The sequence below is a fragment of the Scyliorhinus torazame genome, chromosome 2 (assembly GCF_047496885.1).
Source record: "Scyliorhinus torazame isolate Kashiwa2021f chromosome 2, sScyTor2.1, whole genome shotgun sequence".
NCBI classification, from domain to species: Eukaryota; Metazoa; Chordata; class Chondrichthyes; order Carcharhiniformes; family Scyliorhinidae; genus Scyliorhinus; species Scyliorhinus torazame.
Genome location: NC_092708.1, coordinates 97153823 through 97169800, shown reverse-complemented (window position 1 = coordinate 97169800; position 15978 = coordinate 97153823). Strand labels below are relative to the sequence as shown.

Here is a 15978-nt window from a genome sequence, read left to right as displayed (position 1 = left end):
ATACTGAAAAGGATATGGGCCCTGACAACATTTCAGCAATAGTACTGAAGTCAGTACTAGAACTAGCCGGGCCCCTAGTCAAGCTGCTTCAAGACAGCTACAACTCAGGCATCTTAACTAGCAATGTGGAAAATTGCCCAGGTATGTCCTGCACTGAAAAAGAAGGATAAATCCAGCCTGGCCAATTACGCCCTCTCAGTATACCCTCAATCATCAATAAAGTGATGGAAGGGGTCATCGACAGTGCGACCAACTGAATAATATCCTGCTCACTGATGTTCAATTTGTATTCCAACAGGATTACTCAGCTCCTGACCTCATTACAATCTTGGTCCAGACATGAACGAATGAGCTGAACACAAATGTTGAGGTGAGAGTGACTGCCCTTGGCATCAAGTATTTGACTGAGTATGGCATTAAGGAGCCCTGGCAAAACTGAAGAAAATAGGAATCAGCAGGAAAACTCTTCACTGGTTGGATTCCTACCTAGAACAAATCAAGATGGTTGCGGTTGTTGGAGGGGCAATCATCTCAGTCCCATGACATCACTGCAAGAGTTCCTCAGGGTAGTGTCCTCGGCCAAAACATCTTCAGCTGCTTCAGCAATGACCTTCCCATCCATGCTGAGGCCAGAAGTGGGGTGTTCAATGAAGACTGCACAATGTTCAGCACCATTTATAACTCCTTGGACACTGAAGGAGTCCATGGCCACAGGCAGTAAGATCTGGACAGCATTCAGGCTTGGACTGATAAGTGGCAAGTAACATTCATGCTACACGTGTGTCAGGCAATGTCCACAACAGATGGTTCCCTAGATATTCAATGCGAGTATCATCTCCAAGTCCCCTTCTATCAACAAACTAAGGGATGGGGGATGGTCATCATTGACTATAACTGAATTGGACTAGCCATATTAATACTGTGGCTACCTGAGGTAGTCAGGGACTTGGAATTCTGCAACAGGTAATTCAAAGTCTTTCCACCATTACAAGTCTCAAGACAGGAGTATGATGGAATACTCTGTATTTGCTTGGATGAGTGCAGCTCCAATGATATAAAGAAGCTTGATACCATTGACGGAGTGGGTACGGCTATTATATCAGGAACCGATGGCGTGTGTCCGCATAAACAATATGAGTTTGAGGTACTTTGCTCTGCACTGGGGGAGCCAGGCATGGGTGCCCGATGTCCCCTCTGCTATTTGCATTAGCGATGGAGCCTTTGGCCATTGCTTTACGGAGCTTGGTAAGGGAATAGTATGGGGTTGGGGGGGGGGGGTGGGGGGGGGTGGGGGAGGTGCAACATAGGGTGTCTCTGTACACAGATGTTTTATTGTTATACATATCAGAGCTGAGTGCGTTGATGGGGAATATAATGAAACTTCACCGAAGCTTTGCGTCTTTCTCAGGGTGTGCATTAAACCTGGAAAAGAGTGAATATTTTGTGGTGTCCCGGATGGGAGTGAGGCGGGAGTGGGAGGGCTGCTGTTTCGCAGGGCGGCAGCCCACTTCAGGTATTTGGGAGTGCAGGTGGCGTGGGACTGGGCGGGGGGGTGGGGTGGGGGGATGGGGGAGGGGGGAGGCCGTAGATAAAATTTTACAAGCTTGATGGGGAGGGTGAAAGTGGGACAGCCTCCCTCTGTCACTGGCAGGTCGGGTGCAGGTGATTAAAATGAGTGGCTGTTACGATTTCTGTTTCCATTTCAGTGCCTGCCGGTCTTTTTGCCGACGGTATGTTTTAAGGAAGTGGACAAGTCAATCACTTTGTTTATTTGGTGGGGGGGGGAAGGTAGCCACTGTTGTGTTGGGTGTTCTGATGCACAAACGAACCAACACCAACATGGTTGCAGATGGCACAACTCTGTTTTATTATTCTGTGCAATAATAACTATTAACTTCTGGCTGTGGTTCGTACTTCACCAGCTAACCTGTGGACCCAGCCCTATCACTATCTTAGTGAGGCACTCAGCACATGGTGTATGTCTGAGTGGCACGCTGTGAGCTCTGTGCTCTGAGCTATCTCCTGGTAGAATGAGCGGGAACTGTGGTGTTCCCTGTTTTATAGTGCGTGTGCTCTCACTGGTGATTGGCTGTGATGTTGTGTGTGTGTTGGTTGGTCCAACTACCTGTCCATCAGTGTGTGTGTGTGATTGCACCATGATATGTTAATGTGGATATCATGACAGCCACGGTTAGGAAGGTGGTCCTGCACAAAGGGCGGCAGGCAGGGGGGGTGAGGCCTCCCGAATTTGTTATATTACATTTGGGCGGCGAATGCCGGAAAGGTGATGAGTTGGGTTGGAAGGGAGGAGTCCCAGTGGGTTAGAATGGAGGTGGGTCTGTGTTGGGTTTGGGGTTGAGGGCAAATACGCTGAGAGTCCAGTGGTGGTGGTAACACTGAAGATTTGGAGGCAGTTGGGGCAGCTTTTTAAGCTGGGGGCTGGGTCAGGGGAGATGCAGATCAGGGGCAATCACAGGTTTGAGCCGGGGAGGCTGGGTGAGAGGTTTCAGAGATGGGAGGAGAGGGGGATCAGGGTATTAAAAGACCTGTTCCTGGGGGGACGTTTTGCAAGATTGGAAGAGTTGGGGGGGAAATATGGACTGGTGCATGGGGACGGGTTTAGCTACCTGCACTGCCGAGACTTTGCCAGGAAGGAGGTTCAAAGCTTCCCTATAGCGTCAACCCCCTTGTTGTTGGAAGATGTATTGACGGCAGGGGGATGGAGAAGGAGGTGGTGTCAGCGATCTACAGGAAGATTTTGGGGGAGGACGTGGTGTCCATGGAGGGGATCAAAGCCAAGAGGGAGGAAGAGTTTGTGGAGGCTATGGAAGATGGTTTGTGGTGAGAGGTGCTCAGGAGGGTGAATGCCTCAACCTCATGCGCGAGGTTGGGGCTGATAGAGCTGAAGATCGTGTATAGGGCTCATATCACGTGGGCGAGGAGTAGAGGACGTATGTGAGTATTGTGGGAGGAGCCCCGCAAACCATGTACATATGTTTTGGTCCTGCCCGAAGCTGGAGAGGTATTGGAGGGAGATTTGCAGTGTCATCTCGGGGGTAGTGCACATGAACTTGGAACCAGGCCCCTAGAAGCCATTTTACCGGCCCGGCTGCAAGCGGGTGCGGGTGCGGATGTTTTAGCTTTTGCCTCGCTGATTACCTGGAGGCAGGTCCTGTTCGGGTGGAGGTCCACCCTGTGCCTCGGCTTGGCGGGGGAGGTCCTACTTTAATTTTTGACCCTTCAGAACTTGAAATTTGAGCTGAGGGGAATGAAGGAAGGGTTCTACAATTCATGGGGACTTTTTATTATGCACTTTCGGGCACTGGTTGCCATCGAACATTAGGGGGGGAGTTGGGGTTATTGTTGTCTTTGATTACACCGTTTACTAAATTGTTTTTACCTGGAATGTACGGGTAGATTCTGTATATTGACTGGGGTGGTGTTTTTGTTTGGGGCATTGTTATTGTTTTTTTTCTTTTTTTGTTTATTTGATGAAAATGTTGAAAATGAGGAGAATAAAAAGATTTTTTTAAAAAGAATCTTGACACCATCCAGGGCAAGGCAGCCCCCTGATTGGCACCCCATCCACCACCTTAAAGAATGATTCCCTCCACCCCAACGCACAGTGGCCGCATTGTGTACCATCCATAAGATGCACTGCAGCTGCAGCACCTTCCAAACCGACAACCTCTACCAACTCAAAGGACAAGAGCAGCAGATACATAGGAAAACCACCATTTGCATGTTCCCTCCAAGTCACGCATTATGCTGTCTTCGAACTCATAGAAACATAGAATTTACAGTGCAGGAGGCCATTCGGCCTATCGAGTCTGCACCAGCCCTTGGAAAGAGCACCCTACTTAAGCCCATGCCTCCACCCTATGCCCATGAACCCAGTAACCTGGCCTAACCTTTTGGACAGTGAGGGCCAATTTAGCATGGCCAATCCACCTAACCTGCACATCTTTGGACTGTGGGAGGAAACCGGAGCACCCGGAGGAAACCCACGCAGACACGGGGATAAAGTGCAAACTCCACACAGACAGAACTATATCACCCATCCTACACAGTCACCGGGTCAAAATCTTGGAACTTCCTTCCTAAGAGCTTTGTGGGTGTACCTACACCAGAGGGTCTGCAGCGGGTAAAGGGTGCGGCTCATCACCACCTTCTCAACATCAATTTGGGATAGGCAATAAATGCTGGTCTGACCAGCGATGGGCACACCCTGTGAAAGAATTTATAAAAATCAAATTATATTTAGAACACAGACACAGTTGCAAACCTATTCACCAAGACTTCAAACATTCAGATGGAACGTTTGAGACTTGTCAAACAAATAATGCTTTAAAAATACAGGAAGATTATAATGGCATATTATAATGGATTCCTGCTTTTCTCTGTATTTTATCATCACATTGTCGCCATGCAAGGAATCACTTTGATCAGAATATGTATTACTACCTTAAAAGTAAAATTTTAGCATTGGAAGGTACTGACTCAAACAAGAAGAAAGAAAAAAAGACTTGTATTCACAGAGTGTTTTTCATGACCAGTGCATGGTTCAAAAGTATTTTACAGCCAATTAAATACTTTCAAAGTCTGATCAATGTTGTAATGCAGGGAATGTAACAGCCCAATTGTCCACAACAAATTCCCACAAACAGCAATGTGACCAGATAATCTGTTGTCATGATGTTGTTTGAGGGATAACTATTAGCTTAGACACCGGGAATAACTCCCCGGCTCTTCTTCCAAAAAGAATCCACCCACCGATATCAGATAGCATCTCAGATAGTGCAGCACTGGAGGGTCAGCCTTCAATTTTGTGCTCAAGTCTTGGAGTGGGACTTAAACCCAGAGTCTTGGGACTCACAGGTGGAGACTGATGCCAACTGAGCCATGGCTGATACACAGGGAAAACAAAAGTTCCACAAAATCTTTCATGTCCATCTAAGACAACCTCAGTTTAACATTTCGTTCAGGGAGACACTGGCGGACGTCACTGAAGTGGTAATCCAGAGACTTTAATGCTCTGGGGCAAGTCTCACCATGTCCTTTAGTGAAGGAAATCCACCATCCTTACCTGATCGGGCCCACATGTGGCTCCAGACCCATAGCAAAATGGTTGACTCTGAACTGACCTCTGAAATGGCCTAGAAAGCCACTCAGTTCAAGGACAATTAGGGAGGGAGACAAATACTGGTCTTGTCAGTGACACCTACCAGGAAAGAATAAAGAAAGGATTCATGGCAGCTTTGACATCTCCTGGGGATGTACAATGGTTCATTGGCATGGGGAGAGTTGCTGGCCATGTTTGCGCAGGGGTCAATCTCTTTGATTCTAAAAAAGGTTAAGGACCCAGTGGAGTGTGGGTCATATGGGCCGTTTTCCCTTCTGAATACTGACTTGAAGGTGCTAGCTAAGGTGTTGGCGAGGTGACTGGAGGGGCACGAGACAGGGATGCCCACTGTCCCTTCTATTGTTTGTGTTGGATATTGAGCCTTTGGCTATCACCTTGTAGGCATCAAAAGAGTGGAAGGGTATTGAAAGGGAAGATAGGGAACAAAGGTGTCACTCTATGCGGATTACCTGTTGCTATATGTCTCAGACCCGCTGGCGTGCATGGAAAGGTTATTGCGCCTGTTAGGGAAGTTTCGCGCCTTTTCAGGGTACAAGCTCTTGGATGGCACTGTTGCACAGTGGTTAGCACTGCTGCCTCACAATTCTAGGGCCCAGGTTCAATACCAGCTTTGGGTGACTGTGTGGAGTTTGCACTTTCTCCCCGTGTCTGCAAGGGTTTCCTTCGGGTTTCCTCCCACAGTCCAATGAATTGCAGGTTAAGTGGATTGGCTGAGCTAGATTACCCCTTAGTTTCCAAAAAGGTTAGGTGGGGTTACTGGGTTACAGGGATAGGGTGGAGGTGTGGGCTTGTGTATGGAGCTCTTTCCAAGGGCTGGTGCAGACTTGATGGTCCTAATGGTCTCCTTCTGCACTGTAGGGACTCTATGAAACACAATCTGCTGAAGAGTGAGATATTCCCGGTGAATGCCCAGGGGTGAAGTGCTAACTTGGGAGCCCTGCCCTTCAAGCTGGCAAAAACAAGGTATTTGGGGATTCAGGTGGTTCATGATTGGGCGACAATGCACAAATGGAACTTGGCCAGTTTGGTAGAGGGGGTGAGAGGGCATCTAAGAAGGTGCGAAGCCCTCCTGTTGTCCTTGGCGAGGAGAGTGCAGTCCATAAAGCTGAACATTCTCCCGAGGTTTTTGTTTATGTTTCAGTCCCTCCCAAAATTCCTCCCTGAGGCATTTTTTCAGAGGGTAGAAAAGCTAATTTTGCCCTTCATGTGGGCAGGCAAGATACCCAGGATTCGGAGGGCTTTCCTGCAGAGGGGATGGCATGCGTGGGGGCTGGAGCATCCAAATTTGCTTTATTATCATTGGGCAGAAAATGTGTAAAAGGTGTGGCGGTGCTGGGAGTTGGGGGTGTCCATAAGACCATAAAACATAGGAGCAGAATTAGGCCATTCGGCCCATCGAGTCATTTCTTCCATTCAATCATGGTTGATACACTTCTCATACCCATTCTCAATGTCAGTACTGGCCCGATATGTGGGATACATGGCTTTGCACCAGGGAGGGTGGACGCCTCTTTTAGGAGTTGGAATAGGGAGGTGGTGAAGCAGATTAGGGACTTGTTTGTGGACGGGGGACTCATGGGGTTGGAAGAGTTGTAGGGGCGAAACAGTTGCTGAGGGAATGTGAATTCAGATACAGACAGGTCTGTGACTTTGCGCAAAAGGAGCTCCCTTCGTTCCCTCAGCTGCCAAGTCATACCCTACTGGATAGGTTTTTATCAGATAATGAGTTGGGAGAAGGGAGGATTGCAGATATTTATTGGTAGCTACTGGAAACTGGGAAGGGGCCATTAGAGGAAATAAATGGGAAGTGGGAGGAGGAACTGGGATGGAGTGGGGGACTGCCTGGAGTGAAATTCTGTATCGGGTGAACTTGGCTTCCTCGTGTGCCAGGGTGAGCCTGGTACAGTTCAAGGTGGTCCACAGAGCTCATGGGCGGGATTCTCCCCTACCCGGCGGGGCGGGGGGTCCAGGTGGGACGGAGTGGCATGAACCACTCCGGTGTCGGGCTTCCCCAAAGGTGCGGAAACCTCCGCACCTTCAGGGGCTAGGCCCGCCGCGGAGTGGTTTGCGCCCCGCCGGCCAGCAGGAAAGGGGCTTGGCGTCGTGCCAACTGGCACCGAAGGGCCTCCGCCGGCCAGTGCGAGTTGGTGCATGCGCGGGAGCACCAGCGCGTGCTGGCGTCATCCCCGCGCATGTGCAGAGGGAGCTGCTTCCACACCGGGAATGGCGGACCGGTACAGCCTCCGGTGCGGAAGGATAGAGTGCCCCCACGGCACAGGCCGCCCACGGATCGGTGGGCCCCAATCATAGGCCAGGCCACCATGGGGGCACCTCCCAGGGCAAGATCCCCCCGTGCCCCCCCAAGAACCCCGGAGCCCGCCCGCGCCACCAGGTCCCGCCAGTAAGGGACCTACTCCAATTTACGCCGGCGGGACTGGCAAAAGATGGGCGGGACTTCGGCCCATCGCGGGCCGGAGAATTCGGGCAGCCCCAGCGCCCATTGAGTCGCGCTGGACCCCGCCATTCTCCGAGGCAGGCGGCGCGCCTCACGCCACACCGATTTTTGGGGGGCTGGAGAATTAGGAGGACGGCGGGGGGTCGGAGAATCCCGCTCCATCTCCCTCAGGTGGAGAATAGGTGCGCACAGGGCTGGCGAATCATTATACATGTTCTGGTCCTGCCCGAAACTAATAGAGTTTTGGCCATCGATCTTTGAGACATTGTCGGAGAGAATGGGGGTGAGGGTGGGGCCACGCCCGCTGGTGGCGATCTTTGGCATGTCGGAGATGCCGGAATTATTGGAGGGGAAGGGGTCCGATGTTGTGGCCTTCGCATTTGATTGCTCCGTGGCGAATTCTGCTAGGGTGGAGTTTGGCAGCACCACCGAAGTCAGCGACATGGCTTGGGAACACGGGGGAATTCCTACAATTGGATTTGGATTTGTTTATTGTCACGTATACCAAGTTACTATGAAAAATATTGTTTTGCGTGCAGCTCAGACAGATCATTCCGTACATGAAAATAAAATACATAATAGGTTTCCAGTTGGGGAATATACGTACTACTTTCTTTGACATGCAGTCGTCTACACATTTGCTGATAAAATCTGTGACGGTGGGGGCATACACGTTTCGGGTTGGTCGCTGAGTTCTTAAATATGGGCCAGTCCACTGACTCCAAGCAGTCACGTAGGAGCTCTTCTGTTGCCTAGGACCAGCACTGCACAACCTTTTTAACCAGATTCTCCCGCTTGAGTTTCTGCTTGTACGCCGGGAGAAGGAGCACCGTCTTATGGTCTGATTTGCCGAAGTGCGGTCGGGAGATGGATCAGTAGGCACCTGTGATTTTTGTGTTGCAGTGGTCAAGAGTGTTCTCACCCCCACTGGGACAGGAGATGTTTTGGTGGAATTTTGCAGTACACTCTTGAGGTCGGCCTTGTTGAAATCCCTGGCCACGATGACCAAAGCCTCCAGGCTGTTTCATTGTTATTTATAACTGTGTACAATTCTTCACTTCTGCCTGGGGTTGGATGTAGGTGAGGTGGAGAAAATTAAGTTTGCTCTTAGAGGGTCAGAGGAGGGATTTTGCGTGAGATGGAAGCGGTTTGTATAGAACCATAGAACGATAGAATTCCCACAATGCAGAAGGAGGCCAATCAGCCCATCGAGTCTGCACCAACCCTCTGAAAAGTACCCTACCTAGGCTCACTCCCCATCCCTATCCCCATAACCTACCTAACCTGCACATCTTTGGAGTGCGGGAGGAAGCTGGCACACCCGAAGGAAACCCACGCAGACATGGAGAGAAAGTACAAACTCCACCCAGCTGGAATTGAACCCGGATCCCTGCTGCTGTGAGGCAGCAGTGCTAACCACTGTGCCACCCTCTGTGTTTAAGATTTGTTTATCACTGGCGAGTAAGAATGGGAGCTGGATGGGGTGGAGCGTCTTTTCGAGGGGATGGTTAAATTGGGCAAGGTTTAAAAATGGGGTAAGTGACAAACTATTTGTACTTTAGCAGTTTTTTAGATGGTTGTGTAATTTTGTGCATTATGTTTGGAATAAAAAATATTTTTAAAAAAGGAAGAGTTTACTTGGATCCTATTTGTGTAAATATTTTTTAACTTCAATCCCATCATATCATCACTCCAAACCCAGCTGAGCTCATGGGCCAGGCACTGACACTGGGCATTTCTTGTTTCTAGGGGCTGAATTTTACCATCCCTTTGAGGAAAAACTGGGATACAGGAGGACTCATAGAATGCACAGGAAGGCATTGAACATCAGGCCTAACATATTCCCACCACCACGCTATTTTACTGGGGTTGGGAATGGTGGCAGATGAATTGCCCGCTGCAAGCAAAACTGAGACAATTCCTGACTCTGACTGGGTGCAATGTTGCTGTATGAGAAGACTGTCCAGTGGAACCTTGTGGCTGCCTAGTGGGCTCTTGAAGGGAGGAGATTATTTCTTGTGCATCCATGGCTGACAGAGGGATCCCTGTGGCAATGGTTACCACCAGAGCAATAGCACTGTCTGTCCACGAAGAATAGGCCCTCGCCTTGCACTTCCCCACGCCTGACAATCACCAGGACCTGACTGCCAGGTCCCGGCTACCCACAATCCTTGTTACCCTTCTTCAAGGGCGGCGACCATCAATGCACTCTCATCCTATTGGCACAGCCCCAGAAATGACCACCACTTGTGGTGGTGATGTTGAGCTGCTGACCCTCCAATAAGGCCGGCAGCTCTTGGGGCCGGCTTCTGTCCTTAGTACGATGGAAGCACAGTCAGCAGCCAGCTACAGCTGAGGGTCCTACAGACTGCCGAAGCGGGGACAATCCCCCGCTTTCAACTCTGGTGGCAGGACATCTGCTAACTCTGCAAAATTCTGGCCTATAGCTTAGTAACACATCACACAGTTCAATAACCTGTTCCTTATCTGGGTGTGCTAATTTAATTCCTGCACGCAGAACCAGCAGTTCCAGGAATTAACATTTCAATAAAATCCAGTTTAGGGTCTGAATCTGGAGGATATGTATGTGTAGAAGCCCAAAGCTGGTCCATGAAGAATCCAGTGAATTAGACCCACTGGCCTGCTTCAAAGCTAGTCCTGAGGCAAGGAGTGGTTTCCTGGGACATGAAAGACTGCAATAAATTACATTCACCAACCTGCTAATGCCAACCAAAGGTACTGGACAGAGGTAAGAAACACAACTACTCGTGTAAGCCAGTACATAGAAATAGAATTTTTTAAAAAATCATTTGTCACCAGCATTTGGCGTAATGAACAAAACACTGTATGCAAATATAATTTTTTTGTGAATCAGTTCAATACGAATGCACATCTGGATATTGCAGAATTTCCACATCATCTAAGTTCTCCCTACCTGAGCACAGTTTTCCATGAAAGCAATTGGAATGGCTCGAAGCAGTGTGACTTTTTTGTAATACCCTATATATATATACTGGCAAATAGTTCCAGGTTTGTATCTAGATTTATGCCAATATTGATTTTGAACAGATTTTTAAAAAAAATTAAATTATAAATTGATCTGAATTGTTTCTGCCCCAAACGTTACAACAGGCATGTTTCCACTGTATCCAAACATCATAGATGCAGATTGATCATAGCAAAGTCAAAAGCATTTACAATATGGAATTCTGCGTCTGGTGACTAACAATAACGGTTAAATGATATACAAGGGTAAAATACCAGTTAAAAGATGGTAAAAAAAACGTAAAGGACAAACAGTACAAAGAAAATGTAGTTATGCAGTTCTTTTGCAATTGAAATGTTGGAAAGATTCACCATATATCACAGAAAAATGCATTCTGTATTTACATCACTCCATATTACATCCTTTCCACATCTCTGACGGACTGAACAGTCTAACACTACTACTCTGTTAAGTGGTTGAAGTCCTATTTTTAATGCACTTTTACAAGAGTATGCAGCTGAATTGGTGGGGAGATGATGGCATCATGGTACTGTCACTGGACTAGTAATCCAGAGGCCCAGGCTATTGCTCAGTGAACATGGGTTCAAATCCCACCATAACAGCAAACGGAATTTAAATTCAATTGGTATATCTGGAATATAAAGCTAGTCTCAGCAATCGACTTTTGTAAAAATCCATCTGATTTACGAACGTTCTTTACTACTATCCTTACCTGGTTTGGCCTAAATGTGACTCTAGACCCACAGCATTGCAGTTGACTCTTAACTGCCCTCTTAAATGGCCTAGCAAGCCACTTAGTTCAAGGGGTTTTAGGGATGTACAACAAACTGGCCTTGCCAGCAACGCCCATATCCCACGAAATAATTTTTTTAAATCCGAGAAGGTTCTTTTGAAAAACAGTACAGCCACTGCCTCAGCCAGGAAAAGCCAGACTTCATAGTGCAATACTGTAAATTATGTGTAACTTTTATAAATGTGCAATATGGGAGGATTAAAATAAACCATCTGCTCACTGAAAGCAGATCCACGATTATCGCATCCACAGCAAAACTCGAAACTACAAATCAAATACATTACAAAGGTGAAATATTTCAGTGTTTTCAACTACATTTTAAATAATGTGCCTTTCATAAAAAACTAATATCATCGTCACACACTTAATATACAAAAACGAACATAAATTTTTAAAGACCAGAAGATGTTGGCCTGGTTACTAGTCTAAGAATTCTGCTGCTGGGGACATTACAAGACTTCCTTTGATGAGAGTGCTTGAGCTCCTGCAACTTCCTTCTCAGTCATTTCCTTAATTTAAAAAAAAAACCCAGCTTACATAGCTGCCTCCTTCATCTATCGTAAATGGAGTATCAAAACATACAATCATCAATTCATCGAACAGCACAACAGATGCAAAAAGCTCTGGATTTACCTTTTTAGCTTGCTGTACAGGGCTAGAGCGAGGGCCAAACCCCATCTGTGGCATAGAAAGCAGCATCTTTACAGCCCTTGGTGCCACACAGTCAAATCACACGAGTAAGATTATGTTGCACAGGAAACAAGCCTCAAACAGCAAATCTGCAAATCAGCCTGTTTGTGGGGGAGCACCACATAACTCACTGGCAGATCAGTCAGTAGGCCTTAGTTTTGGGAGGAGTCTGAAAAACCACAGGGCAGAGGGAGGAGGCAAACTGAGATCACGCTGATGAATGAATGGCATTTTGCCTCAGGCTCTCATGTCTCTACGGGGTGCAGCAAGTAAGGCAGAAAGGAATTAAAACAGATTTCTTTGTAACGTGAAAGATGTCAATACAGACATTTTCTTCTATTGATTTTCTTTTTTTTTAATTGAAAAGAAAATGGCAAATATAACAACAATCTATAGGCAGCTCTGTGTGACAATCAGGAACACAAAAAGCGCCTGTTTGTACACTGAAGTTATATCAGTGTAAATTAATTGAAAAGGTAAGTTACCAACTTTTTATACATACACTGGTGAAGTAAATATTTCAGTATTATAAAGTGGGCAAAATTCTCAGTTTGGGAGATTGAGAGCATAATTTAACACCCAAAAAACAGAGTCCCATTTAGGCGCATAAAGCGGGGTCTGACTAGGCTCCTGCGAGAACGACCCGGCTATCAAATGGGACTCTGTTTTTTGGCCTCAACAAAGAACACCCCACCGAGGCCACACTTCCCTCATTTTAAATGCTGCCTGGATCTCTTGACCCCCCCTCGGACTCCCCACTGTGGCCTGCGCACCCCCCCCCCCCCCCCCAGCACCCCAACATACCTCTTACGGGGTCCTCTAGCCCCCATCACCCTACCTCTGAAGGGCAAGGCACCCCCCCGGGCGCAATCCCTGCACGGACAACCTGGCACCTGAACATCTTGACACTGTCAGCCTGGCACCCTCGCAGTGCCCTTGCCATCCTGGTAGTGCCCCTGCTGGATGGCAGGGCTACCCAGACATCTTGGCAGTGCCATGCAGCCAGGGAGCCCATTGGGCACTACCAGGGTGCCCATGTGGCACTGCCAGGGTGCCCATGTGGCACTGCCAGGGTGCCCATGCGGCACTGCCAGGGTGCCCATGCGGCACTGCCAGGGTGCCCATGTGGCACTGCCAGGGTGCCCATGCGGCACTGCCAGTGTGCCTAGATGTCAGTGTAAAGGAACCAGGGTGGCAGTGCCAAGGTGCCTAGGTGGCAGTGGGAGTACCAGGAAACCACCCAGCCCAGAGCCCAACCAGCCGGGGGCCTTAGATGACCTGGGAGACCCCCCCAGATGCCATTATGCCTGGTGCATGTTTGTGCAGACCAGTGCTAAACGGCGGCATGGCGAGATCCCCCAGGGCGAAGGCATTCGTTCCCAGTCCTCGAAGCATCAGGCGGCAACTTATTTAAATGAGCCTAATGGCTCACTTAAATATGTAAATCTGGATCTCGCCCAACGAGAGAGGCCTCTCGCGAGTGCCAGTCACCGAGTTGGGTGCGATGAGGCCGTTCGATTACACCCTAGGTTTTGACGCCAGGACTGAGTTGCATGCAATTCACATTTTCATTGGGGGCGCTATTGAGTAAGCAAGCCAGGATATGCAAATGTACTGGTGGAAATTTCGAGCAATTCCATTCCCTTTTCTAAAAATAAATAAGTTTAATTAAAGGTTTTCATAAAATATCAATAACAAAATGAAAAAAAGAACGCAACAGGGTTAAGTACAAAACACAATCTAGAAAAACAACCCCCCCCCCCCGCCCACATAAATAATAAATTAACATTAACACCACGACTGAACACAACAGGTATATACATCCCCTCAGACCCTTCAGTGTAAATAACAAAAACAAAAATAAAGTAACCCCCCACCCCCAGAGCTGCTGCTGCCATTGACCAATGTCTATCATTCTGCCAGGAAGTCTAACAACGGTTGCCACCGCCTAAAGAACCCTTGTACTGACCCTCTCAAGGCGAATTTCACCCTCTCCAATTTAATAAACCCCGCCATATCACTGATCCAGGATTCCACGCTTGGGGGCCTCGCATCTTTCCACTGAAGAAGAATCCTTCGCTGGGCTACCAGGGACGCAAAGGCCAGAATTCCGGCCTCTTTCGCCTCCTGCACTCCTGGCTCCTCTGCCACCCCAAATATTGCGAGCCCCCAGCCCGGTCTGTCCCTGGATCCTACCACCCTCGACACCGTCCTCGCTACGCCCTTCCAAAATTCCTCCAGCGCTGGGCATGCCCAGAACATATGGGTGTGGTTTGCTGGGCTCCCTGAGCACCTAACACACCTGTCCTCACCCCCAGAAAAACGGCTCATCCTTGTCCTGGTCATGTGTGCCCTATGCAGCACCTTAAACTGTATGAGGCTGAGCCTCGCGCATGATGAGGAAGAGTTCACCCTCCCCAGGGCATCTGCCCACGTCCCTTCCTCAATTTCCTCTCCCAACTCCTCCTCCCACTTACCTTTTACCTCCACCACCGAGGCCTCCTCCTCCTCCTGCATCACCTGGTAAGTTTCCGAGATCTTCCCCACTCCCACCCACCCCCCCGAGAGCACCCTGTCCTGTACTGTGTGTGGCAGTAGCCGCGGGAATTCCTCCACATGCCGTCTGGCAAACGCCCTTACCTGTAAGTACCTGAAGGTGTTCCCCGGGGGGGAGCCCATACTTCTCCTCCAGCTCACCCAGGCTCACAAACTTCACATCCACAAACAGGTCCCCCAACCTTCGTATCCCTGCCCTGTGCCACCCAGCAAATCCTCCACCTGTTCTTCCTGGGGCGAACCAGTGGTTCCCCCGTAATGGGGTCCACGCCGAGGCCCCAACTTCCCCCTGTGCCACCTCTACTGCCCCCAAATTTTGAGGGCAGCCACCACCACCGGGCTGGTGGTATACCTCCTTGGAGGGAGCGGCAGCGGCGCCGTTGCCAGCGCCCCCAGACTCATACCCACACAAGACGCCATCTCCAGCCTCTTCCATGCAGCCCCCTCCCCCTCCATCACCCACTTGCGCACCATCGTCGCATTGGCGGCCCAGTACTACCCACAGAGGTTGGGCAGTGCCAGTTCCCCCCTATCTCTACTCCGCTCCAGGAACACCCTTCTCACCCTCGGAGTCCCTCGCGCCCACACAAACCCCATTATACTCCTGTTAACCCGCCTGAAAAAAGCCTTCAGGATAAACATGGGGCGGCACTGGTACAGGAACAAAAACCTTGGGAGCACTGTCATTTTGATTGACTGCACCCTACCCGCCAAGGACAGCGGCAACACGTCCCACCTCTTGAACTCCTCCTCCATTTGCTCCACCAGCCTTGTAAAATTAAGCCTATGCAGGGCCCCCCAGCTCCTGGCCACCTGGACCCCCAAATACCTGAAGCTCCTCTCCGCCCTTTTTAGTGGGAGCTCGCCAACCCCCCTCTCCTGGTCCCCTGGATGAACTACGAACAGCTCACTCTTCGCCATGTTGAGCTTGTACCCCGAAAAGTCGCCGAATTCACTAAGAATCCTCATTACTTCCGGCATTCCTCCCACCGGGTCCGCCACATACAGCAGCAGGTTGTCCGCATAAAGTGACACCCTATGCTCCTCCCCACCCCACACCAACCCCCTCCAGTTCCTTGACTCCCTCAGTGCCATAGCCAGGGGTTCAATCGCCAGTGCGAAGAGCAGGGGGGACACCCATTCCGCGACCCTCGGTGCAACCGAAAGTACTCAGACCTCTTCCTGTTTGTGGCCACACTCGCCATCGGGGCCTCATACAACAGCCTAACCCACCTGACAAACCCCTGCCCAAACCCAAACCTCTTCAGCACCTCCCACAGGTACCCCCACTCTAGCCTATCGAAGGCTTTCTCAGCGTCCATCGCCACCACTAT

The 15978-nt window shown here is 49.4% G+C and overlaps 1 protein-coding gene across 7 annotated transcripts in view; it reads right to left on the bottom strand.

The window, feature by feature from the left end:
* LOC140389850 (RNA-binding motif, single-stranded-interacting protein 1-like) overlaps positions 1–15978 on the bottom strand; it is a 433449-nt gene that overhangs the window by 359813 nt on the left and 57658 nt on the right. For 3 of the 7 annotated variants that reach the window (XM_072474435.1, XM_072474487.1, XM_072474444.1), the window contains exon 1: positions 12032–12243. The exons of the other annotated variants lie outside the window; for them this stretch is intronic. In XM_072474435.1, the coding sequence (XP_072330536.1) occupies positions 12032–12097 (66 nt within the window). In that variant the 5' untranslated portion in view covers positions 12098–12243. Of the gene's footprint in view, positions 1–12031; positions 12244–15978 lie in introns of those variants that run through there. 7 annotated transcript variants of the gene reach the window in all.